The sequence below is a fragment of the Solea solea genome, chromosome 6 (assembly GCF_958295425.1).
Source record: "Solea solea chromosome 6, fSolSol10.1, whole genome shotgun sequence".
Lineage (NCBI taxonomy): Eukaryota > Metazoa > Chordata > Actinopteri > Pleuronectiformes > Soleidae > Solea > Solea solea.
In genome coordinates, this window is record NC_081139.1 from 19,134,990 (window position 1) to 19,162,877 (window position 27,888).

The following is a 27,888-nucleotide window of genomic DNA, read 5'->3' on the forward strand; positions in this document are numbered from 1 at the left end:
ATATCTGTTGCCTTTACAGTGTTTACATTATAGACACACCCCTGACCTTCACCCACTCCTCTCACAGGGGCCCCCTCACACCACCATCCCCACTGCAAACACGTGCACGTACGTGTGAAATGGCCCGTAAATATAAACTAGAGGTTACAGGCGAGAATGGTTTAATCCAGGAAAAAGAGGGAGGGCGAGATACCAGCAGCATTGTGGACATGTTCAGTTCAATCGTCTATTTTTATCTCTCATCGTGCATTGCAAATGTATGGCAACACGACCATGCGGCGGCATCGCCTCCCAGCCTACCATTGTACTGCAGAGCAGACACACCCCTCCACACACACACTCACTCCCGCCTCTCTGCACACGTTTGCACCGTGTCAAAGAAACGCTGAAGCAAAATGCACCAAATTCACCGTTTAGCGCAGGACGTGGCTCCTGCTGTTACTAAACCCGCGCTGTATCGATGGTGTTGCTGCAATGTGTTTGTATTTCAAACGCAAGTCTCGGTGCACGTGGCTGTGAAACAAAGAGAAAAAAAATAACGTGAGAACATGGCGCGGTCGTTTCAACGCGCCGCGTCGTAGCCGCTGTTTACATGTTTTAAACCTCCACGCCGACGGATAAAAAAGGGGTTAAACTGTACTGCTTTAAAAACCTCACGCGGTCAAAGTTGTTTACCTCTTCGTTACCTCTGACGTCACGACACACCCCTGTTTTAGTGGGGCGGAGGCACATGTGACGAGCACCGGCGTTGGCCAATCAGAGGTGGGCCGTAGGTAAATGTCACCAACCACAACACGGGGGACACGTCAAGCTCGCGTGTGATTGGTCAGCGCAGGGGCGGGGGGAAACCCCTTTTTCCCGTAGAGGTCCTCAGAAAGGGGGCGGTGCATAACAAAGAAAGTAATGGCCATCTATGTGGGTCCTGAGGAAGGAGGAATAATTCTCGTCGTACAAACGTAGGTGTGTTTGACTTAGTTTTATCGTCAATGCGTTTGTCCGCCACCACTGACAGACGACTGCGGCTCGACCGTGTTTCTCCGCTGCGCTTCCGTCGCCCGCAGTCCGTAGGACGGTTAATATGCTGACTGAACTTGGGGCCGCGTTTTAGGGTTAAAGCTGCCAGTCAGCCACGCTAACGTTAGCTATTACAACTACTACTACCAACGCTGCTGCTGCTGCTGTGTGTGTGAGAGCGTCTGCGTTTAAAACGGGTGTTTTTCGTTCTCTCCACGAAAGTCTCGTCACATTTCTGAGTTTTTTTTGTACAACGCCGTCCTCTCTCCTCAAAGCCAAGCCCCTTACTGCTGGCCCAGTCAACATGGAGGGGACGCACTTTGCGAGAGAATAAAGACGACGACTAAAGAGGATTATAAACGCAGCACGGCGTCGATGGCGAAAAGTTGAGCTGAGGTACGAAACTCGCATACTTAAGTAAAACAAAAATACTAGAGTGACTGTGATTAACCGCTTCACAGGAATCGGTTTTCAGCAAATTAACGCACTACAAGTGTCACAACATTAAGTGTCTTCAGACTTGTCTGACTTGAACCTCTGTGTGTGTGTGTGTGTGCGCGCGTGTATGTTGCTGCTGGAAATAGTTCAGAGTTACATAAACACAGCTACAACAGGTCAGGATCTAGGGTAAAGGCCCACTCACTGACTTGCGACATGCCATTTTGCTTTTGTATTGAACAGGATAAACAACTTGGAAGTAAACTAAGGGAAAGGATTTTAAAGTCTTACCTGATTGTACACGGGGATGCTACAACACCAGGTGAGATGTTTGTTTTCATTTTTTCTTTTGATTCAGAAACCTGTCAATATGACACTGACTGCCTTTGGAAACGTACCCTGTCAAATTTAACTTACCTATTTACATGTAATGGATTGAAATCAGGCAATGGGCTCATAAGAAAAGAAAGCTCTGAGGAATAAGTTGGTACACAATCAATAAGTGACGGTTAACATGACCTAACACTTAATATTAGTGTTGACGTAATGCATGTACTGAATTGCAAATATGTGTTTTGATTAATACACTGTGACATCTCAAGATGTAATATGAAATTGTGCCAAGGACCAAGTTTGACTCTAACGGTTGTGCAATCAAATCACCAGAACTTAATGTTATTTTTAGATATTAATTTTTCTTTATCACCAGATGAATTTGCAACTGTATGAATGTGGTTATGATACAATCATCCACCCCATCATACTAAATTTGAGAGAGAATCTCTGTGGAATATGTTAGTTCAGTCTATGAGCAATTGTATGTAAGATGTTAAACGCTCTTATATCAGTGTAGACGTTTGCATTGACTGAACTGTTTTGTTTGTATGAATTCAATGTGGCTTTTCTAGATGTGATGTGAATCTGTGACACTCAAGTTCTAAGGACCAAGGTCTTATTCAAATGGCTGTGTAATGAAATCTGCAGAGCTGTAAATCATTTTAGATATTAAATACCATGGATTTACAACATTATTGGCATGATGTCGGTATCATCAGCAGATATTGGCTTTAAAATGTATTATTGGATTCGATATGATAACTAAAATAGTTGCTACCTCCTTGAATTCTATGCTGGCGCACCCTACAGCTATTTTCTTATGCTTATTTATTTTGCACAATGAAAATATTTTATATCCACATCTGCTGTGACATGAGTATGAAATATATTATGTTAATTTCACTACAGAAGAGACCAAATGGCCTCTGCAGTTGTTGCTAGTCGCTTTTTAAGAAAAGAAAAAAAGGTTCCATGGGTCTGTAAAGTTGCTAAATATTCAAATGGAAATGGCCCGAAATGTAAACAAACAGAGATTATTTCCCTTTCTTTCCCCTGGCACATTGTGTCTCTGTTTCTGTTATTATATATGTGTACAACGTCTTCTTCTCTGTTTTTGGTGTAGTGTTACAGCACAACTTACAGTCCTGGCATATGTACTACAACGTTTTGAGTTGTTTCAGGAGGTTCAGTGTGGACGGAGATGTTTCCTGAAACTATGCTGTCTTTATGGGGAACTTTTTAAAAATGGCAAAGAAAAAGATAATTTACGCTTAGTGCTGTTTCCGTCTGGACGTGTGAGTGTCTGTTAACATTACTCTCCAAAATAGTGGAAATTATACTTTTACATTTTCTTTTACATTGCAGATGTCAGGTTTTTTTTAACTGTAATGAATTTAATCTGGCTTGTCAAAACATTGTGTGAATGTGTGAGACTCATTGAGCTTAAAGACTGAGGCCTTGAAGACTTGAAGGGCTGTGTAATGAAATCTGCAGAACTGATGATTAATTTAAACAGTAAATATTGTTAAATTCAACTCGAGGTCAATCGAGAGATTTGACCAGTTTTTCATTATTTAATAATCACCAACTGGCTGATCTTGGCATCAGCTAATTTTGCTCTCAAAAGCCTGAGACATGCTGCTAAAGACAATAAAACTTTTTTTTGAATGCCCATTAAAAGTAAATGATACTTAATACACACCCATTTTTTTAAATAAAAATATATAAGTTCACCTTGGTGTGGACACAAAATGACGATACGATTAGAGAGAGGGTTCAGCAAATGTTTATTTCAGTTGAGCAAGTTTGAGATTGATTTGTTACTACTGAACCTAGACGGGGGAAACAAGAAAAGTGATCAATGATATTGGCCAAAGGAAATACCTGAATCATTTATAGGTGATCTGTTGACCGGATTCTAACATAGGCCATAGATAACTTTATCTGTTAATCCTCTCATGAGAACAGTAACATTGAGCTTACAAAAGAGATGAAAGATCTCTATGAATTATTACGACTACCTGCTGAACTTTTTATGACTCTGTGTAGTGTAGGATCAAGTAACACATAATCACAGTTTGCATGCATGAGGCCATGTCCTACAGTTACCTGAGAGTGAAAGAAGCCACTTTCACAAACCAGCACAATTTTGCACTCACTAACAAATACAAATATTTTTTACACATTGAACACTCACTTCATCATCATGGAGAACTGAACCACTGGGCTAATAATGACATCATTAATTACTGCAAGGTTCCTGTCTTTCTTCCATCGCTTTTCTTTTTGTTGCTTATCAGGTAAAAAAACACATGCACAATTGTAGGACTTGACACAGTTGAAAGCATGTGGATGTATATTTCTAAAACATTTTTTATTTAGGACAAGGCTGGGGCCTTTGAATCAGTTCTTAGTTAATTTGTTCAAAGAACTGATCACAGACGTGCAGTGAGGGGGCCTCTGTTTGTATATATTCACTGTAATAGTAGCAGGTTGTTTATGGAGCTGTGCGCTGTGATGATGGTACAGTCCATTATGTCTCCTATACAGTGAAGAACCCAGCCCCCTACCCCCTTACATGACTGCTATAATTGGTTGCTTCCTCTCACATGTAACCCTATAGAAAGAAAGAGGCTGCTATACTTAACTGTAAAGACTCACTTGTATGTGCATATGTGCGTGCCGTTTGTCACATATGCAGAGCTGCCTTTGAGACTAATGAAGTGTAAAGCTCCTGCTAATGTTTTTGGGTCCTCAATTACCTTCATGTGGTTGATGTTGAGGCCAAACACATCACACAGGTTATGGTTGTTGTATCTAGAGCACAAGAAATGCAAGGGGAAAATAATCATGGAAAGCAAAATGTTGGATATGTAGGTCACTGGATGTATGTCCTTGTTTTTCTCAGCACATGCATCCAGTTATTGTATTATGGATGTACAATTTCCTGCCTTTGAATATCTTACCTTTTTACAAATTCACCAGCAATTTCTCATATTCCACGATTTTTTATGAGAAGTATATTCTAATGGTTAAAGTATTTTATGTAACTTTGGTCCAAGTCGTCTGTGTGGCACGGACTACTGGGCTGTCTGGTCGACTTGGTGTGCTTGAGAATCTACTGTCTCTGTCAAAAGATAGAAACAGGACTTTAGGTGTGTGTGTGTGTGTGTGTGTGTGTGTGTGTGTTTGAGTGGGCCTCTCCCTGCCTTGTCTCTTTCCCCTCTCCTGAGTCCAGCAAGGGGCCCAGCACAAGGGTGCAGGTTGCCTTCACGGCCTCTCTCCCCTTGCAGGCCAGCTCTGGGGCCTGGACAGGGGGGTAGAGGGGCAGAGACCATAGGGTTGGACACGGGACATGGGACCCCCCTCTCCCACCCATCCACCCACCCCAGTTTAGCCCATCCTGTGTGGGGCACAGGTCATCTTGTCATGTGCTCTTACTGCTGCTGTAATATGCTCCCTGTGATCATTGGAAAAGAGCATGCGATAGACTTGTGGAGGCTACAGGAGGGTGAATAAGCGAGAGAGGGAAGCGAAGGGACAGGACTGGACTAGTCTGCTTAGCCAGTTGTTTAGCTGCATTACAGACTGCGTACTTTGTTGTTGTTAGGTCCACATTGTCTCTCTTTGTTCATTGTTCTCTTTCCTCTATCTATTCTCCTCACATAATGTGTTTTTTTTAATTACACCAAGCAGAATTGAATCATAACACTCAACAGATATGAATTTAAGCTGTCTTGTTTCTGATCTCAGATCATGTTTGCTTTAGTAGTACCTTTCCCATCCTTTAAATTTTTCCTCCTCGGCCTCATTATTGTAGGCTCAGATGTCCTGTGTGTTTTTCTTGTAGCTCAGTTCTCTCTGTATCTAGGGGTCATTCCATATCTGATTTGTTTTACGTCTCTTCTGTACTCGTGGTGACTCAGTCCATGGTTTACAGTAAAACACATCTTATGTTTTCTCCCTTTTCCTCCACCTCTGTCTTTTCTCTCACTCTTTCCTCCTTTATATCCTTCTACCACTGTCTCTCTCTCTATTTTTTTCCCCTTTAAGAGGAACGTTTGGCAGCATGGAACAATTTCAGAACCATTTGTGGGATTGCGTCATGTGATATCGATGGAAGATGCTCATTGGACTGTCAGAGAGGGCCTCCTTCTCTCACTCAGGCGTTCCACAGCTATCCCTCTCTTTCTTCCAGTGCTGTTATAGGTCTGGATATGATTCTGACTCTGACTCTTATGTGTTGGGATGTGGTCTGTAAGCCCATTGCTGACATTCTTGGGACGTGATGCCAGAGGTTTTTTATTTCCCGCTTTCCCCTCTTTCCTCTGCACGTCTGTATGCAGTTAAAATGATCCCTCCTTGAAGCACTGTCTGGATCCTCCTCTTTACCCACTTTGTTATATCTCGCCCCGTCCTGAATCACATTTCATTTCAACACCCTAACACTAATGGCACCACTTAATCACTTTTGTTAGATGGTGGGGTAGGGTTTTATTATCTCTTGATATTGACTTTGATCAAAGTTAATCTGACAAATGGGCTGCTCTCCAAATCTTTTTCACGGTAGAGTTCCTTTATTAGCAACGGGGCATCTGACAGAAAATCCAATGGCCACGTTCCTGTTTGATAATAACATACTCAAGTGCAGCTGGAAATGTAAAGTTAAGTAGAATGGAGGACAATAAGCTGCACTGTGAGTGATATTGGACGCCTGCCAAGGTCCGCCTTACCGTACATGCTCATGTGTTTATCTGCCAAGGCTTAAAGGAGCTATGTGTAACGTGTAAAACTGCGCCTATTAGCGCTTAAATAGGTACTGCAGTCCCAACTGAAAACATTGGAGAGAACTGGTTGCCACCTTAACATGGAGCTACATTTATACCCTGTGTTGCACTATGATCATTCACATTCACATACACATGTATAGCCTCCTACCTTCTGTTTATCCTTCTATTTTTACCTGAATGTTTATTAACATTGAACCTGTAGGTCAGCAATGATTCACTGAAAAGATGTATTGTGATTAGGGTTGCATGATATGAGCAAAATCTGCACTCGTCATTTTGTATCTGCATTTATCGGCTTTACAATTTATTATTGTATTGACTGTTGACTAAAACAGTGCACTAAATAGACACAGTGAAGAAAATGTATATCTACATCTGCTGTGACACGAGAATGAAAAAAATGTGTATCGGTAACATGAGGCATTTCTGACCCATAACTGAAGCACGCACCCGTGTTGTAAGAAAATTTCCAACACGGGCGTGGAACTGCTTTGAGCTATATTATTGGGTAGGTTAGCCTGCAAGCTGTAGATGAAAATTTTGTGGGTTTAAATGTATAAAATGTTTACCTTTTTAAATTACTTGTAAGTGCAGCACCAGTATACAGGGTCATGAATGACTATATAGTACTACTGAGCACTGAGAGCAATATCCTCAGAATTAACACAACATGTACCAATTATTGTTTCTCATTTTAACAATTTACAAACTGTCAATATATAACAAACTTAAGTGGGATATTCCTTCAACCTGGGTGTATAGAAGACCTGCCATGTGTGCATTAGTAAATATTACATCACTGGACCATTTGTCAAAGTTAAACTCATGCTATTGAAGATTGAGTAGTTAATTCAGTCCACACCACTAACAGCACTGGACCATTATCTTTGGAAATGATCAAACGTTTAATATCTCTTCTATGGATTCAAACGTGGACTGGCTCTAACATCTGTCCCAGGGATTATGAGACACATGCAAATCATTTCAGCCATAACGTGAATAAATCAAAGAGGAAAAGATGAGTCACGGCTCCGCTCCATGTTAAATAGCACTTGTTCTCTCAGCTAGTTTGTTGAGGTAAAAGAAGGGGAAACTCCCTTGCCACTTGTCTGGCTACGCCACCAAAATTGGGTTAATGTCTTTATTTTGCTGCTTTCACCACCCAGTTAAAATGACAAACTACAGTCAGTTTGTGGTACTACACATAATTACAGCAGGCCTCATCTCTTGCTCATCGGCCACCACTGCTGTGTCATCTCTCATTCCCAAGCTCAAGTCTTCAGTTTTCACAGATAAAAGGAGGTAAAGTTGATTGGTTATTGCATACAATGTTTTTCTCACTTTTAATCAATAGGACTTACAACTGATTAAAAGGTGACTGGAAATCATTCTGTAGTTAGCTCCTCTCTTTTTGAAGGTTTTCTGGACTTCACTGTTTTGTGTTACTCTAACTGAATGCCTTTTTGTTTTGGACAGTGCTTTTAGGTATATCCCCCACTATCGGTATATTAATGCTGGAAAAAAAAAAAACTATAGTATTCTTCGTTTAAACAATATGCAATATCAATAACAGTCATCGTCTTCACTACTCAATGTGTGAGCAGGACGGTGTTGTCACATGCACCTGACTCATGGACACCCCCGCTTTATAGTATTTGCCAGCCAGACTTGTAGTTAAAGTTATTCTTAATCTGTCAATGAGTGAGCTGCACCCTAACATTGAAAGGCTACCTAAGCTGAGTTTCCACTGAGTGGAACGGTTCACTTTGGTGTGTATTTTTTTTGCATTTCCGTAAGGAATCGTACCAAAATAACTGTCACCAACCATTCCATCCCTTGATGCCCTTCCCTGGGGTACCAGAGTAAATGCAAGCCTGACCTGGGGCTTTACCATTCCAAACCAAACTTTACCACTATGGAAACACCGAATTAATGGCACGGCATCGCACTAGTGATCACTGATATCAATAGGATTGACATGGAACTTGGGATCCCAGAACCTGCTTGCATCTTAATACAGTACAATACAATTGCCTTGAGCCACTGTCAAGTTTCAATTTTGGACATCCATGATCTAAACATACAAATGCCAAAAGGTTTCCTCATTTATCATTTAAGTATTTTCATTGTGACAATAATAAGTGGTCACACTCACAATAGGAACTAAATGCCAAAAACTGGCCCTTTTGATTTAATTTAAAAGTGGGAGTGAAGCAGCATCGTCAGAAATAAATCCTACTATAAATGTGATTCCGACATGAATAGCTAATAGTTTTTTCCCCTGACACTTTTAAAGATGAGGGGCTGTCAGAGATGAGACATGAATTTATATTTAGCCAGTAATAGAGGTGGTTTATGACTGTTATTTTTAGCCAGCTTTTAAAAATAACAGAAACAGACTGTGTGGTCGGCCTGTTTTCTCCTGTTTGCTGTCATTTCATCTCTGACTGTAAACGGCAAATGACCATTTACAGTTCATATTAGGGCTGCAACTAACAAATATCTTCATAACCGAATAATTTAAATGAGTTGTTTGGTCCATTAAATGTAAGCAAATGTTGAAAACTGTTGATCTGTGATTCCAAAACCTAAAAATGATCATGTTCTCAAATTGGTTTGGTCCACAAAAGTATTCAGTTTTAATGGTTTCTTTATTATATATTTATATGAATCAAAGAAGACACGTTTTAATATCTAGACTGACTCAAGCCAATTAATCGATAATCGAAATAGTTGACATTTAATGTAGTAATCAATTAATCATTTAATCAGGAGTCCTGGTTCATGTGATGTCTTGATGCACGTCAATCATAAGTTTTGTTTTCTCATGTACCATCTCTCTTTTATTCATTCCCTTATACTGTGTCATATACAGTGTATATATGTGTGTGTGTGTGTGTGTGTGTATATATATATATGTGTGTGTGTATATATCAACTAAACATGTGCTCTATAAAACTCTATATTGCTCTATAAAACGTTCAGATGCAAAGGACCCCGTAGACACCTTTTTCACTTTTTTGCTCTTGACTGAGACTGAGCAGATTATATATTTAACAATAAGGATTACCACCATATAACACACATATTAATACATAGAACATTTAGATGGAAATTACACCTGGTGTAGTTTGCACCTTGGCAATAAAAAAAATATAATGTCTTAATTGACTTTATACATTGTCCTTACAATGAAATTGTAATTGTGAGATGCTTGCCTCTCCAGTTTAAGATGAATATATAAACATGTAGAAAAATCAATTTCAAGCTAAAACACATGTCAAACATTTAGTTTGTTATGAAGTCTCATATTTTTTTTTTAGCTGAGGATAACAAAGTGTTAAGTACTATAAACTCCCCTCCAGCTTTGCACCTTTGGAAAGAATCACCTCAGGAGCAGTGAGCTCTATAACAGGTTCCAAAAAGGGACAAAGAAAAGTCTAAATCAGCTTATTAAATGTCATTGTTAAAACAATTATTTACATTTAATACTGAAGATTTTGCATTTTAATCACGCCATTTCTCACTGTATCTTTTCAAGCTCACTCTGGTCTTATTATCATATTTATACCAGAAATATGCTGCTTCTCTTTGCTGTGTGTTAACCACTTGAGAAGGCTGTTCCAACTTGTTGGGAGTTTGACAGTTGGCTGCTGGAATCCAAGTAACTAAATGATTACAGTATGAGGAAATGCATAATTTCCTTTCTGCAGCAACAGCCCAGTCAAAACATATGGCAGAGATTCAGTAATTGCAATAATAGTCCAGCACACTAGTTGTTGATGCTTCTCATTAAAGGTTAAAATAATACATTGCTGCTTCTATTACCCAGCTGTCAGTTAAAAAAAAAATATCTTCTGCCGTGGAGCTGGATTTAATCCTGTAAGCTTATCAGAAATCACATTCTTGCTGTTTTATCCTCAGGCATTTGTAATTTGTGAAACACACTGACATGAGTAATATTTTGCATTATTACAGCATTGGCCAATTTGATTTATGCTTGCACACATAAATGTATATTTCAAGTGAGAGGCATTCAATGGAAGCCGTAAGCTGAAAACCAGTTCCCTTGCTCTGTGAGCCCAAGTCTGGAATGACTCCACATCTGGTCTAATAACCTGATGCATTATTTAGAACTCTCTCGATACTACTGTGCATTTAGTGTAATGGCCTGTCGGCTGAATGCAATCACAGAGGACTGACTTCACTCATCATTTGATGGTATAGTAAGATGAGTGGGTGTTTTCCCTCTTGGATCTCTGCGAGTGTTGAGTGTGATTGGCCACTGGGATAAGTCTGCCTGCATGTTGGAGAACAGTTTACACTTCATAAAGAAACGACCATAATATATTATTGGTCATTATTGCATACGAGTTCATTACATGATGTAACTAATGTGTGGAACCTGCTGAAGGGATTTATTGTTTTAACACACTACACTGCTTTTTAGAGAACTTGGAAGGAAACATGAGAAAGTCACCCACTCAACTTTTCTATCCATATCCATGTTTGTGGGGCAGATGGTATAAATGGTTTCACCACAATCCACCAAAATAACAGTTTCTCTGGAAGGACATGACCGACAAAGTTTGGAGTGTACATTAAAAACACTGAAGGGAGTTCTGTCCCCATGAAAGCAGTTTTATTTAAAACATTTTCAGGAGTCCCATGAAGAGATCTGAAGATCCCTCACACTGTTACCTCGCATTGATACATTTATTGTTGTTTTTTAAATAAGAAGCAAACTTAAATAGGAGCGGCTGTGAGATTTGACCATTTACACAGTCACGGGTGCTTGGAGTGGCTGTGGTCACAGGTCACAGCCACTCCTACAGTATTTAAAATGGCTTCCCACTTCTAAAAAACATTTGGCCGATGAATGTCCAGTACCAATTGCAATAAATGTATCAATGCAAGTTAGACAGAGTTAGAGTGTGGGGTTGTCTGTTTGCTGTTTTTAAGTCTTTGAAATACAAAAATTATACCCATTCATATTACATCACAAGTGTTATCACATAGTAAACAGCCTTTGAGGCCTTATCTTGATGTGTCTTTGGATAAACTCTATTGTAGCAGTGTCATGAAGATGTGAAGTTTGTTTAAAGCGTTTATGGACTGGTCATTTTAAGGGACCTTTGACTCAACATGTGTACTTAACCTCTGCTTTTAGAATGAAGAGGGTTGTGTCGAAGGGTAGGCAGGAGAAAGGAATGTGCACTGAGGCACTAAAAACACCTTTTGCCTATTCTTTCACCATAGTTGGCCTTCTGACGTATAGAAACAGAAAGTATGTTCTAATGCAGAGTGACAGCAGCTATAAATGTTGTGTCAAGTTTAATTAAAATTATGTGGCCTTCGTCACAGTACAGTCCGTGTTCAGTCGGCTTCCTTTATTAAGATAAACGATTTTGTTATAAGTGCATCTCTCTGATTTGTTGTGGGTCATGCATGACTTTTTACTCTTTCTTTTTCATTAATTTATCGTCCGTAGATGTTGTGGTTTTCAGTTGTGTGTACATGTTTTATCGGTGCATTACAGTGGTCTTTGTATCAGAGGATCCCTGTTGAAGCATGTGGTGCTGTAGATGCTTGAGCCACTCTTGTCCCTGCTGCCTGCAGCAGTGAGGCAATGACTAGACCCCCTTGTTTTCTTGGTTCTTTTGACCTTTTGTTTTAATAAGGACTACACATGCCATTAATGGGATTGGCCAGGGACACAATTTGGTTTAGAGACACACTGGTCATCATGTTCTCAACTGTACTGAGTAAAACAGAGACAAACATTGAATTAATTTAATTTAAAAGATTGTGTACACATCTGTAGGTGTTTTATTAATTAGACATGAATTATAGAAAGCTCTGTCCAGTCACTTAAATTATTCAGCTGGGCCCTCACCTCACTGGCTGTTGATTTGCGAGATTGTTGAGGTTTTTATTGGTTTAGTTGTCCTCACCTCCCCTCCCTCAACCTTCCATCATTTGCTTTGCTTTGACTCTACAGTGGAAGCAACGAAAAGAATAAGAAAGGAGCTTTGTGAAAAGGACAGTGATTGTTTGTTTATGAGGATGCTAGCCTTGCGGTGACATGCTTTTTTTTTTTTTCCCTCTCACAAGGCTGTTAAGTGAAATAGATACTCGGAGCACGATGTAATCAAATGTAACCCAGATCCAGCATTCTGGAGTGGAACTAGGGTTTTTCCACTTGATTCATAACGCTCCGGTTGCTTGCTCCAGTACAAAAACATTAGAGTATACTTCACCCCCGAAGGATAGACTGGAGCCCAATGTGTCCTGCAGGAAAGAACGAAGTTTGGTTGGCATGGTAACAAGCGTAAAGACATGCATCTCACTTCTGTGTAGGTTTTTTTTTCTTTTACAACAACCACTGTAAGATAATGAGAGTTCTTTGATATTTTGTGAAGTGCAGCGGTGAACAGATTAGAACTTTAGAAAATATTCTTAAATTGACTTCAGATGTTAGAAGCTGGCAGATTGATTCAGATTTTTCTCTTTTTTTGCGCTGGCTGGTGGCAAAGTAAGTGAACAGTTTAGATAACCAGGAGCTGATTTAATGTGTTTTTCTTCTCTCCTACTCTCTCCCCTGTTTTTCTTTCTTCATTCCTTTGTGTCTGTTCAGTGATGGAGCCCACAGTTGTGAGTACATCCTCTCTGCCCCCAGATGAGTTTGACAGGAACGTGCCGCGGATCTGCGGCGTGTGTGGCGACAAAGCCACAGGCTTCCACTTCAACGCCATGACCTGTGAAGGCTGCAAGGGGTTTTTCAGGTAAATTAATGCACATGTGAGGTCATGGATGCACTGCAAATCAGACACACATTACCATAGCTAATGCACATAGATATTGAGACTGTTTGTATGACGCACAACAGCTCACACACCCTGATGAATACACGACGGAACGCTGTTTACCTAGTTATCGACACATGTATTTATTTGCATACAAATACTGGTATTAACTTGAATGCATGATGACCTCCCACACACTCACATACATTAAGGTAATTGCCACCCACATTTACATAAGAACATGCACAACCTGGGATATAGCTGTTTACACTAATGCTCAGCAACAGGTAGAGAATACAAATGAGCACTGCTTTTTAGCTTTTACCTTGGCTTTTACCTGCTCTTTGAAAAACACACATTTGCAGTCTCATCAAAGATGGAACTAGAGGAAGTTGGGATATTGCTCGTTCATGTTTGGCCGATGCATCCGTTCGTTTGTGTTGGTTCCTCTCGACAGTGTTGATATTTAGAGTGAGAAGATAAAGAAGACGGATGTTTAATAACCTCCATCCTCATCGCTCCGCTGGCCCTTATTCGAACCCTCACTGTGTGTGTGTGTTTGCCCGCTCACATCTGAGAACTAATGTTGGTCTAAATTATTGTGCTTTTTGTCACTGATTCATCTTGTACCCCTGGATTCCTTGGCACTCATCCTCCCTCGCTGCGTCACATAATACTTGACTACGACTTGAAAATAGCAGTTGTCAGTCACACTGGTGTCCTATGTACCATCATTTATTGTCGCTTTTCCTTTTTACTTTTTGGAAAGATGTTTACCAACAATTTAAAACAAGTGAGAATAAGGCTGTTTTTGCCACTCGTGTAGTGTTACACATGTTTATGCTTACAAGCGTTAGTTACAGATATAATTTCCCTTTGGTTAGCTTGTACACTGTTATATCTGGGTGCTTTTTTAACAAACTCTGAAATGTTTGCAATTTATTTAGGCGCAGCATGAAGCGCAAGGCCGCCTTTACGTGTCCCTTTAACGGCAGTTGCACCATCACCAAGGACAACAGGCGCCACTGCCAGGCGTGCCGACTGAAACGCTGTGTGGACATTGGCATGATGAAAGAGTGTAAGTATGACAGGTGATCGAAACGTCTTCAGGGCAATACTGAAACCTCACAGCCAGCCACTTAAGTGGAGATGCATTACTTAGGTTTTGCAAGTGAGTCTCAGTTTGGTCCACGTTCAGCATAAGTTAACATACATTTATTTGTATAAATTACATGAATTTGATAAGGGGGACTAGAGTTTGGCTGATATGAGTTTTCCTATGGCTAATGTGATTTTTAGAAATCAGGGCAGCCAATGGCTGATAATTGATGCTGATTTGTTATGGCCCATAAATGTGTCAATTTTCTTTCCTTCCATCTAATAAAATATAACTATTTATTGACAACAAATAACACAAAAAAAGTACACATTTGTAATTTAAATTTGAGTATGTGTTTATTGTTGAAAAAACACCATCTTAAATTAAAAGTGAAATTCAAACAGCTTTTTTGCCATTTTTTGGAGGGCCTATTGTCCCTCTTGTAAATATTATGTAATCTGTGGACTGGGGTCAGTGTCTCTGGGTCTTTGCCCCATTAGAGTGTTTACACATTCTGTTTGAACTACTGGACCCTCCCCACATTGTATACAGTAAGTATACTTCATCTGAAGTTTAAACACCTGCTGTTAAGTACAATCTAGTGAGGCCTCCTCTTTCCACACAGACTTGTTTATATTCATGGTCTGTAAATAGCAGGTGCCTTTTTTTTCTTGTTTTCTCCCAATATCCGCATATTGTCCAGAGGGCACTTTTAAGCGAAGGCCTCTCACTTCCAGCTGAATGTTTTTCTGCTCTGGGTGTTTCTGGGAATACCAGAAGAGCAGTGGCACCGACACGATTTACTGTTGGAGAACAGTGTTGCTGTTGCAAAAACAGTAGCATGTTGTTGAGCCCCAGTTCTTTCTCTCTCCCTCTCTGAATGTGTGAGCTAATTCAGTGGCTAGAACAACAAGGCGCGAACAGAACAGAGACAATGCGTTCATTTGTTCTGTACAGCAGGGGTCTCCATATAGACCTGTTCCCTCCCATTCTCTTCCTTCAGAGAATAACAACCCCCTCCCAGCCATACTCTACATTGATATAGCTGTCATCACAGTGTACAAGTACATACTGAATAGCTTTCGAATTCAACCAGTTTTTATCTTCCTGTACTCCTGCTTCTTATCTTTTATTAATGTAATTCTCATACGTACTCCACAAGTATTTTTCCTGACATTGTTTTTCCTGTGTGCGCAATTTTCCTTTCTCCAACACCCTCTCCCTCTCTGTCTCTCTTTGACTCTCTATTTTCCACCCCCAGTCATTCTGACAGATGAGGAAGTGCAGAGGAAGAAGGACCTCATTCAGCGGCGGAAGGAGGAGGAGGCACAGCGCGAAGCGGAGAAAGAGGCACGGCGGCCTCGGCTCACCGACGAGCAAAGTCAGGTCATCGCCACGCTGGTGGAGGCACACCACAAAACCTACGACGACTCTTACTCGGACTTCTGCCGCTTCAGGGTGTGTGTCCCAAGAATGTCTCAAATACAATACGCTACCATGTTTAATTAATTAAATCTAATTTTTGCAGATATTCACCAACACTATACTGTGTATAGGAATGGGACAGAATACAATATTGTGGAACATTTTAAAGCGCTCACAATAAGTTGATCAAGGTGAATTTCCATTATTGAAGTGAGTGACTTTGGTTTGCCAGCATACAGTTTTAGGGATTTATTTTGAAGAGCCTCAAGGGGGAGGCTTTCCAAACATTTCAGGACTGAAAATATATAATGAGCTTGTTGTTTTTGTAACATTTTTTAAAGGTTTTTGCTATAATAGTAAAAGGTTTTTAGTAATAGTATGGGTTTCAGTGAATCTCTCCAGGCTCTCTGGTTCCCTCCCACAGTCCAGAAACATGCAGTTTTGGGGATTAGGCAAATTGTACACTCTAAGTTGACAGTAGGTGTGACAGGTGATTGTTGTTGTACCCTGTACCATGTCAGCTGGGATTGGCACCATCGCCCCCCACGATCCTCATGTGGAGGATAAAGCGGTAGAAGATGAATGAATGAATGAATTAATTAATATATCAGTGAACATCAGCTGTATGTTAATTAATAGTTTTGCAGTACAATGCTTTTTCTGCATACATGTTCTAAGATTAGCCTCATCATACTAAGCTTCCATTTGATGGTTCCACATTTTTAAATGTAGTGATTGGATTTTTTCTCTCCGTCCAGCCTCCTGTGCGTGAGGGTCCAGTGACACGCAGTGCGAGCAGAGCTGCCTCTCTTCACTCTCTGTCTGATGCCTCCTCTGACTCATTCAGTCACTCTCCAGGTAAGAAACACACTTCAACCCAAGTGAAAACATTGACTTCTTTTCTTTTTTTCTGTCCAATTAAATGAGTTAATATTTGACTTATCAGGGTTATGTTCTCACTTCACCTGTTTGCACATTGTCTTAAATAAACATTTTAGTTGCTTCACTCCTTATCCTGTGAAAATCCTATGAATAGCCTGTAGGCTGCAGACACCTGACTCCTACTAGTAAACACCAGGTCATTAATGCATCCTTCACTGATAGAGTGAGCACAGAGAGGGACACGGTCACATGGTCTCCCACTAACACTCAGCAGACCACACTCGAATGATTCAAAACAACCCCAGCTCACGCTACATGATTCACATGATGCCAGAGCTGTCATCTAAACTTCCATCTCTCTTCTACTGACCTTACTCTTGTTTATTTTCAGATCATCCTTTCTGCCAACAAGTCCTTCATCTGTTCTGTCAGCATTATGTTTCCCTGGAGGAATAGTTCAAATGTATTGTACTGTGTGTGTAAGAGGCGGTGCACATGTACATCCATATGAAAAACATTTGGAAGAAGACGTTTGTGGGGTTGTGTTTCAATTGCATTTGCCATTACCTTAGCAACCAAAACCTGGGAGCTGCTGAAATTGCTGCAGCTTCACTGAATTATTTAGCAAATGAAACTAAGAAAAAATATATTTCCTTCAGCAACTGGGTCAGGAGCTTTGCCTGGATGATGGGAAAAAGACACCCACTCTTTCTTTTTCCTCTTCTACTCTCCTTTCTGCTCAATTCAGAGTCGGTAGAAACCAAAGTGAACTTCAACAACCTGCTGACGATGTACCAGGAACAGGGCAGCAGCCCTGACTCCAGTGAGGAGGACGGCACCGGCCTCTCCATGCTGCCTCACCTGGCTGACTTGGTTTCCTACAGCATCCAGAAGGTCATTGGATTTGCCAAGATGATCCCTGGGTTCAGGTGAGCTGTCATGTTTCGGTTCATCTGTCAGTTTCAAATCTATCACTCTGCATTAGTTGTTAAGAGCTGATATTAGCCAGAAACAACATGCCTTTTCTGGATATTTTACTTGTGGGCATATAGGCAAAATAGAAATTCAGCACTATCAATGTAAGTGTGTTGAGCCTATTTGTTCAGTTATTTTTGTGTGCATTCAGAATAGACCTGTGTATGGGTGATAAAATATGGTTGTTGTTTTTTCCAAACACTGCTGTGCTGACAGGACATTGAGTCCACCTGTATTTTTTATTTGCGTGTCTTAGAGTTACTCTTTACCTAAATGTCTGATGAAGACTTTGTACACCCACTTGTTTTTCTGTCTGATTAGTCGATACTGTGTGGCAGTGATGGCTTGGGTCTAAAGGCCAGAGATTACTGATACACTTGATATTACAGATAGCTGACACATTGTGGAAAATGTTTTTATGTCGTGTTGTTCCTTCTCTGGACGAGGTTATACATTTGCCATGGTAAAGTTCACACTTTTAAGTATGTTACCAGTCTGCCTTGTGGGAGCATGTGATGTATCTATAACAGAAAAGACTTCAGACAGATGGATAGATAAACTACAAAAACTACAGTGGCAAAAACATGATAAAATTAATTCTGATTAGATATTTAGGAGAATGCAATATTTAAACCCTGAAGATACATTTATGTGAATATACTAGTGCAATATATAGACCAGCAGTTTTATAAAGCACCTTCTTTCCTCACACATCACAACTGATGCCTTCCAGTGTGTTTGTCTCTTGGTGTGTTGACAAAAGCATGACTTTGGGGGTCACCCCAAAGTCATGAATAAAACGAGTTGGGGCCTGTATTTCCTGAAAGTTGTCATTCCCACTCGCAGCGAGTGATGGACGTGGTCGGATTACCATTGGAATGTTTGTCCACTTATGATCTGCTCCCTAAGCCCTGAAAAACACCCTGGACCTCCCCTGGAGATCTGCAGTCTTCACCTCATGTCCCCTACTAATGCAGTAGTTTGACTTCATAAACATTTGAAGAGAATTTATAAAGCATTACAAGATTTTGGATTTTATCTGTTGATAATGCTTAAACCCCCAGTGTATTTTTGGAAGGTTTACAAGCAGAAACTGAGCATAATAGTGTGTTTGTACAAGGCTACAACTGCTTTTAAAATCTAAATTATTTGATGTTAGTAGCCATAGAAGAAGCCTTTTAATTACTTACGTCAATGGCTTTGCTTTATGGAGTCTATCATATTGCGCCATCTTGTTTCTACAGCAGCCCAAACGAATAAACCAGCTTAAGCGAGCTTTTCTCATTTTGAAGCAGAAGCTTACTACGCAAACCAAGAAGAGCAACATTTTCTGGCATGGAAAGGCCACCATAGTTCCCTGACATGCTTTGGAAAGGGAAGGGTGAGTCTATAGGGTAAATTGTCTGTATTTATATGGTGCTTTTTGCTGAGCAATGTGGGGTTAATTATCTTCCCTGGGCACACATCAGCATGTAGACTAGTGGAGCTGGGAATCAAACCCCCAACCTTCAAGTTGAACGACAACTCACTCTACCGCTTATCCTCCATAGACTTTAACACGGCATCCTTTTACTAATGTTTATCAAATCAGATTCAATTCACAGTTGATCCATCACTGTTTGTTTCTTTCCCACACATACATATTAATCTGAGATGGACTTTGAAGAACACTTTGAACCTTTACTCATAAAACTTGATCAACAAAATTCCTTCAGGTGAATACTACAACTCATAAACTGACGTTGACACAGAAAGGACTGGTACTTCATTTGAACTCTTTATATTTTACCTGCTGAAGTTTTATTTTCTGGTGACGTTTGACAAAATGCAAACTAAATAATCAAGGTTATTTAAGAGTTGTTTGTTTGTTCAGTCATCAACTATTTATGGTTCACTGATTCTCTCCCCATAGGGAGTTGACTGCAGAGGACCAGATTGCACTGCTCAAGTCCAGCGCCATTGAGGTGATCATGCTGCGCTCAAATCAGAGCTTCAACCTGGAAGACATGTCGTGGAGCTGTGGTGGACCTGACTTTAAATACCAGATCAGTGATGTCACCAAAGGTCGGTCTGAACACTGCCACATGTACATTTTGTGTTTTGTGGAGACACTCTAGTGTTAAGAACTGTGTAAATGCATGTTTGGTATCTCATATTGCTCAGCTGATAATTGATGAAAAGAAGATTGTGTTCCATGTTAACATGGCATATCAGGGCTTGAGCATTATACTGGGATCAGTCGTGTGAGAGAACAGATAAAGTTACTGCCAGTGGCCTGGGTACACGGCCGTAAGGCAAGTTTTTCCTGCAAAAATTCATGCTACACATATCTGCTGAAACCTCTGTGGGAGTGGCTTTCATTTGCCTTTAAACAAGACCCCCTCTTTCTGGGATCAACCTAAGAATGTCACTCCTGACCTGCTCGCCATACAAAACAACCACTGTCTGGTTAGGACAAGCAGCTCTGTTGCTTAAAATGTGAGCCTGAATGGAGCACAGATTTTTCAAGTGCAGTAATAAAAGCTTTTCCTCTGTGTGACATTTTGTCCCTGAATGTTTAGTTTTTGGCAACAAAAAAAATCCACATTCAGAGTCATTTTAATTAAATTTCTTCCCCATTTTGGTGCATGGTTTGAACTTCAGCAGGTCATCTTGACCGTGTCTGCATGTGTAATTACATTGAGATTTTACCATGTTAACAAGCGGTTTAATAGGTGTACCTAATAAAGTGACCTACTGGTGTAGAATACTTCATGTATATTCATTTAGAATTACGGCAGCAATTGATACATCTTAATAATTTAACTGTCAACGATTTTCATAATCGATTTGATTGATTGTTTTTTTCATTATTTGAAACAACCAACATTTTCCATCTACTAAGAATATTTTCAAGTTCCCTTGCTCCATATGAAAAAGAAATCATTAAAACAGATTGATTTTGTCTTGTGGATAAAACAGCATGTCATGTTAAGCACATTTCGCAACAAACCTGAGTATGTACAGCATGCAGGAGAAAATCAGGCCTGGGGCCTAAATAAAATATTAATGACTCGCGGTAAAATTCCCCAGAGGGCTTCTATTCTTCTGTGATATGGTTTGATGCTGGTTGTTTTGTGCTGCACTGACTGACTGTAATGGTGTGCTCTTTCCTCTACAGCGGGCCATACTCTCGAGCTGCTGGAGCCGCTAGTGAAGTTCCAGGTCGGTCTGAAGAAGCTCAACCTGCAAGAGGAGGAACATGTGCTGCTCATGGCCATCTGTTTGCTTTCTCCAGGTACAGTACATCATCTGACTGTGTGGAGGAGGGAACATGTAGAGGGGTCATGAGTGATCATGTTGGCCTGTGAGTTTTTTTCAGTGAGAGTGTATTCACAGCTGTTCTAATTGTGGCAGAAGAGCATAAACCTTTTTGGTGAGATAATAAAGAAATAACAGTAATCATTTCCCCATTGTGGGACTAATAAAAGAATTAGATAAGAATAATCTTATCTAATATTTCCACCATCCATTTCTTTTGAGTATTAGCTTTTATTTAAGCACACTTTTGTGTGCATGATTTCCAAACATATAATCAGGTATTTTTATGCAAACAAGCATGTGTACCTAAGTGGATATTTGCATCCCTGTGCATATGAGGCAGCTCATTAACAATAGATAGATCAGCTCTCTGTTATCTAAAATTAGCCTTCCATCTCAACAGAATGTTCAAATGCAAACTCAGGGATAATGTGTTTTTTTTTATGTCATTTACTGTCTGTTTCTTGGGTAAATAATAATAGATGAGATGACATGATATCATTTGGTATTGGTCTAATACTGGTCAAAATCACTGGATCAGATATTAAAAAAGAAAAGCATGAATATGACCCAAAATACCCCTCTAAATAAAGCATAGGCTCTTAAGAGAGATGTGCATTACCAACATCATGTGACCAGGATGTCCGTGAGGAATGCACGTCCTGCTTGCTGCAGTGATCATGTGAGCCATATGGACTCATGTTAAAGGTCCAGTGTGTAGGAGTTGAGACTGTAGACTCAAACAGAGGACTCCTCCACTCACCCCTCCCTTTTCTAAGTATGTCATGAAACTACAGTGGCCTTCTCTGTACCAGAAAAGATGTAGTTCTTCCTTGTTTGTGTAAAGGGCTTCCATTTGAATACACTAAATGCAGACAAAAATGGCTACCACTATAAAGCAAGACCCTCTCTTTAAGTACTTATGAAAGGCTTATTCTAAGGCTATGAAAACCAAGCTTTTTTTATTGTAGAAGTTTGCAGTTGCACACTTTTACAAACTTTTAGGTAGTATATTCAATTTCTGTCAAAGTTTAAGATAAAGAAGGCCAAAAACACAAAACAGACAGGTGTAGTTTTGTAGTTTAGCTGCCTCAAATGCATAAAGGCTCTCCCCTCCGCTGTTGTAGACCGCCCAGGTGTGCAGGACCATGCGCGGATCGAAGTCCTCCAAGACCACCTTTCAGAGATCCTGCAGGCCTACATCCGGCTTCACCACCCAGGCGGACGGCTGCTCTACGCCAAGATGATCCAGAAACTGGCAGACCTGCGCAGCCTCAACGAGGAGCACTCCAAACAGTACCGTTCACTCTCCTTCCGGCCGGAGCACAGCATGCAGCTCACCCCGCTGGTGTTGGAGGTGTTCGGTAGCGAAGTCTCCTAGAGGTCACCTGTAAACCTCAAAGAGGAAGCTAGAGATGAGCCTCTGGGGTTAAAAGGGAGGGAGGGAGGGAGCTGAGAATGTGCTGAATGGTCTAAATGGAAGTGCGGAGGAGATAAAATGGTGCGTGTCTGTGTCTGGGCAGGTGTGTGTCGGATGTGTGGTTTTATGTGTCATGTCTTCAGAAGTCTAGCTTGGCGTTAAGTCCAAGGTTTATAGAGAGCAAGCAGGTGTTAACAATAATCGAGGGACCTTCATGAAATACAAATGAACCTATACTTGCATCCTCTGCCTGTATACAGTATTTTTGTCTGTATTTAAATCAACAAACAGCTGCTTCAAATGCCAGGACATTGTGTGTGTGTGTGTGCACGTCACACACACACCAACTCAACAAACATACTCAGTTATTCATCTAGCCATTCAGTTGAGCTACCTCTTTGTTTTACTGGGTTGTTTTATATTTACATCACCTATGTGAAACAGTAACTTTTACACAGAGCAATTTAGATACAGTACGGATGACATTTCACTTTATCAGTGCAAAAGCAGTGCCTGCACATGACTCTGACGTTTTTGGATGTTTTAAATAGTCGGTCTTTCTTTATTCTTTTCTTTTCTTCTTTTTTTTGTTGTTGCTTTTCTCAATGGCAGCATATGTGTAAACAATTCAAACTCATGCCGTTCACCTTTCACCAAAGGTATAGTCAACTACTTTCTCATAAAGCTTCCACTACCTTAAAGAAACAAAGACATGAACATGCGTGCTGCTCTTTGGTTACTTCATGCGCGCAGCCTCATGACATGCTAGCGATTTGTCTGACTAGCCTCACAGCCAGTGAAGGAAAAAGTCACTATACGGTTTTATATACTGCAGAATTGAGAGCATTTAGTCAGGTTTGATAGGGATTAGAGTTGGAGGTGAGAGAATTAGCCACTAAATGTGTTAGCTAACACTGCTAGCTGTCAATCAGACTAAGCCTGCAGTAGGGCTTGTGTCTCTCTTTTTAAAATGGATTTTCGTTAATCTTTTGTTTAATTCTTCATTTTCCTGTACATAGTTAATTGCTACCACATGCATCCTAAGCACTGTTATGCCGTCTTTTACACGGACCTACTTATTAATATACATTCTCTATAATCACAGATTTTAAAGGGCTAAAATGCCAAATCTAACTGGAATAGTAAATTCAGGCCAAAGCAAAGTGGTCTGTCTAGGTAATACAGTATAGTAGCTGCATACTTTGCTTGGAATCTGGCACAGATGCAGATGTAATTTCAGTGGTTGCTCTTTATTTTTATTTTTTATATATACTTTACTTCACCGTTACAAAACCAATTCCATGAATTGTTCCTCCTCAGTACACACGGAGCTTGGTGTGTGCAGAGCTTGGGAAGCTGCTTTAGACCTCCACAGATATCACACCCCTTTCGTTTCTGACTGGGAAGTGGATTTTTCAAGAATGTCTGGGGACCCGGCTGTGGCGGTTCGCACCTCTACACCCAGGCCCTCCTGTTTGATGATGTATGCTGCGCAGCCCTCTAGTGGCTGCATTGTGTAAATACCAAGTATAAATATATATATACTGTACGTTGTATGTCCCGTCGCTGTACATAGGGCTACATAGATTTTTTCCAAGGCTAATTTTTTCTGAAAAAAAATATATGCAAATACAATATTGACCTATTGACATGTTTTGTTTTGTTATGGACACTATGCTCTCAGTTTTGACTTTGATAACGTCTTTTGGTATGAATGAGTCAGGAGTGGCGTGTGTATTTGACTCAATCAGATTATTTTTGTGTTGTGGTGGGGTTGATGTTTTTGACCTAATTTCCAAGGTTTCATTTTTAGAAAGAGGACAAACATACCATGCTGCTCTCTAATATAAGCCATATAGATCACCAAGCTAGTTAAACACCTGATGCATTACAGTACATCAAGAGGATGTCTCCAGGGCTTTGAATAGTGTCATTATATAATCTACTAAACTTGTATGCTATTAATCTATGGCCTTTTGGAAAATAAGCTTTGTGTGTGATTATGATAGGAACTCATATGCCTCTCTCTTTGCTGTCAGTCATCTTTGGCTTCTGCTTCATCAGGCGGCGTCTAATGGCTTAAACCAAACTGCCAGGAAAAGTTTTAAAAATCTTTACATTTAGAGGCCAGTAATGTTGAAAGGCTTCCATGAGACTATGCCTTTTTTTAATATGAAGACAATTTCCCCCAAAGAAGCGTTCAATCAATTCCCTGTCAAGTGCTGATGCCTTCACAAGGAGGTTTAATTGAAATGATTTTCAGAAAGGACACAAAAAAAGTCTTACACTTCTTTTGTCTCCTATTAGCCGAGTGACAGACGACGTCTGTTTTAAAGACAAAGAGAAAAAGAAACGTCCCTGTGATTAGCCATGCGGGCTTCCTTTGACAGAACTAGAGCTTCCTTCATCTCAGCAGACCAGGTTGACTCTGTGATCTTTGAGAAAGATGGCGTGAGAGAGAGTGAGTGCAGCTCGACGTGTTCTCACATTCACTTTATGAGAAGCTGTCGCTGTAGTTTGTTCAGCCCATGTGGTTTTTTTTTAAAGTCCATTCTCCGTCACTGTGACTTATTGCCACCTTTTCTCCATCACTCACTGTGACACTCAACAAGCTGACAGTCTGGGTTGGACATGTGACGCAGTAGATTGTTGTTGTTTTTTGTTTTTTCTTCATTGATGAATTCAAAATAAGTTTGGTTTTCTTCCTGAAAATTGTTGAGGTTATTGACGATTAAGGAGTCGAGGCTCGAGTGTCTCTAGACAGTACCACTCATATGTTTGCATGTTAGTTTGATGAGGGGTATGATGTGCTTGGTTACTGAACACTGACTTTTGAAGATGTGAAAAGTCTCCATGGTGATTTTTCTCTGAATACATACATTGAGTATGTAAATGTTGGTTTGAGAACGTTTTTGTTTTTTTTCCTTTTTGTGGTGGAGACGCAGTGTTGATTTGTCTATGGTTAATACAGTGGGAGGATTGAAGAGTGGGGGGATAGAGGAGCTTCTGTTTGTGGGGTTGAAAACCAAACAGGAAGCGTCTTTGAACGCATCATGTAGCCACTAATAGAAAATATACATTTTGACGCCTGGGGAATTCTGACTTAAAGTTTTGTCACAAGAAGGGAATCCCCACTTTTCCCCGTTGTGACTATTTTAATAAACGGTTAATTATTTGGCACATGTACCTACATGTTTTCCCCTAAATCTAAATATGGTACATTCCTAGAGTTTGCTGTTTGGTTTTGCCCTGGTCGGCTGCTCAGAATCCATACGTTTAAACTCTGCATCGCGATTGTGAGAATACTAGAAGTTGACAAACATGTCGGTGGAAATATATACGCTACAAAATGGATCTATCTTTGTTGAGGTTTCCTCAAATTTGGCAACTTAACACAGTAACAATGCCTGTAAAATACAACTCATGGTACACTATCACCAGCAAGCTTTACACTTTATCATGTTCGTAGACATCTTTTGAAGTTTTGTGTGTAACTGTTGCCATTACAAATCCTGTCTGTAAAACCTCTATGGTATCATTCGTAGGAAACAGTTTTCCATCTCCAATGCAAAGGCTTTCCAATCTTTATTTTTTTCATCATTATTAATATTTTTTTTGTTCCGCCCATTAGGACAGGGATTGTAATGGAATCAACTTAATGTAGTTCTTATAAAAAAAAGGAGTGTCCACAATGGATGTACACCATAATCTACCTAAAAAACCTACCTCTTTTAGCTCAAATTTTTTTTCTGCATTAAGCATTTGCCTCTGTTTTTACTTTTGTAATATTTGTATTCATGTTGGTATTTATTGCTGTCTAATGAGTCATACTTCAATGATTACCTCAGAGATATCTCACAGATTTGGGAGAGTCCAGCTAATGAAGTCATTCTTCTTTCTTTTCTTTTTTCTTTTCTTTCTTTTTTTCTTTTTTTCTTTTTGTATAGTATTTCCTTCTCAGACTTAACATTGCCTTTCTTAACGCACAAAATACCAGGAGTGTTTTTAATACAGTGCCTGCACTCTGACCAACAGGGCTCAGACGGGCAAGAATGAGGCTGTGTTTACTCCAGAAGTGACGTCCTTCTCTACATTTGTGTCCTTTTGCTCCGTCTTAAGGGTATCTGTGTAGTTTTTTTGGCAACAGATGCTATTAATCTCGTTGCCACGTGCTTTTATGCAGCTGCATTATATCCACAAGCTTCTCCTGTTCTGTTTGTCCTTTTTAAATTTTAGAAGTTGTAGAGGGCAAACACACCAGAGGAACTTCTATGTGGAGAATGCAGCTGCATAGAAGGAACAGCCTGAAAGACGTTGTGGCAGTAGCAGAAAAGAGAGGTGTGTTTTTGCGCTTCACTTGGTACTGTCAACACCGTCTTTGTGCTGCTGAACGCCGTCCTTACCATGTCGCTGCGTCATTTCCTCCATCCTCTCTCTGTGTCTTCACATCTCCTTCTGTCCCTAAAGTCTGCTTCCACACCTTTGTCATTCCCTGCCAAACATTTTGGCCCAAACCAGGGGAATAAGGAAGGGTGAAATCCTCAGTATCCATGCAATGCTGCTTTTATCTCAAGCGTCACCAAGTCGCGTTTTTTTCGACACCACACAATGAGGGGAATCATCCGAAGTGTCGCCACCGCTGCTGCACGACGAGCCTCATATTAAGATTTTGTCTCTTGAAACGTACGGAACTTAGTGATGCTTATTTCGGGGGGGGAGGGGAAACTTAATTCCATTAAAGATCCAAGTATCATATTAACGGAGCAACTACTCACTTTGGTGAATTTAAACCAAGTTTGTTTTTTTTGTTGTTTTTTTTTCTTTTTTGTATTCATGTCAAACTGCTTCAGGTAAACACTGAATATAAATCAGAGTTTTTATTGATCAGTGAATACATTGGTCACATCTACCCTGAGCTGTGTGCCATTATACAACCCTTTGAGTCCAGGGGGGGTGTTAATGACACCGGTTTCAGATGTTCCCCAGCTCAATTTGAATAGGAAGGTTGTCCAAGCGTGAGATTGGCACTGTCAGCCATGTGTATTGATATTTTTTTTTTTGAAATAAGTAGTAAAATTTGAATTTGGCATTGAATTCTAACCCTGCTTTGTGAATCCAAATCATGCCACATTCGATTTTAATGCCTGAACCAACAAAAGCACTTAATGTAATGTTTGTTAACACATGCATACTGACAAATCTAGCCATGAACTGCCTGCAAAGGTCAGCATGATATGGCTGCAATTATTAAAAATTAAAAAAAAAGTGAGGCACCTAAATTCTAATGTAATTGCAATTTATCCTCTTTTTTTTTCAAAGATCTTTTTTCTATATAAATTGGTGTTTATGTAATGTTATTTTTGTCAGATGTTTTGCAAATCAAAAATAAACCGTTGTACATAG

The 27,888-nt window shown here is 40.1% G+C and overlaps 1 protein-coding gene across 3 annotated transcripts; it reads left to right on the top strand.

Annotated features, from left to right (window-relative positions):
* Nucleotides 1-881: 881 nt before the first annotated feature.
* On the top strand, nt 882-27,888 carry LOC131460682 (vitamin D3 receptor B). Of its 3 annotated transcripts, none has more exons than XM_058631367.1 (10): nt 882-956; nt 1,696-1,774; nt 13,216-13,363; nt 14,332-14,462; nt 15,745-15,941; nt 16,667-16,766; nt 17,539-17,719; nt 19,678-19,829; nt 20,926-21,042; nt 22,193-27,888. In XM_058631367.1, the coding sequence occupies exons 3-10, from the start codon at nt 13,218-13,220 to the stop codon at nt 22,444-22,446; spliced, it is 1,278 nt and encodes a 425-aa protein (XP_058487350.1). In that variant the 5' UTR covers nt 882-956; nt 1,696-1,774; nt 13,216-13,217; the 3' UTR covers nt 22,447-27,888. The 3 variants fall into 3 exon arrangements, with proteins under 3 accessions (XP_058487350.1, XP_058487351.1, XP_058487349.1); XM_058631368.1 differs by having other exon boundaries at nt 894-960; XM_058631366.1 differs by lacking the exon at nt 882-956 and adding an exon at nt 968-1,410.

Bases quoted from the DNA above. Each gene is read 5' to 3' on its own strand.
- LOC131460682 (XM_058631367.1), top strand. From the start codon at position 13,218: ATGGAGCCCACAGTTGTGAGTACATCCTCTCTGCCCCCAGATGAGTTT. The intron at 13,364-14,331 runs GTAAATTAATGC...CAATTTATTTAG, and splicing joins GGCTGCAAGGGGTTTTTCAG to GCGCAGCATGAAGCGCAAGG. The intron at 21,043-22,192 runs GTACAGTACATC...CCGCTGTTGTAG, and splicing joins CATCTGTTTGCTTTCTCCAG to ACCGCCCAGGTGTGCAGGAC.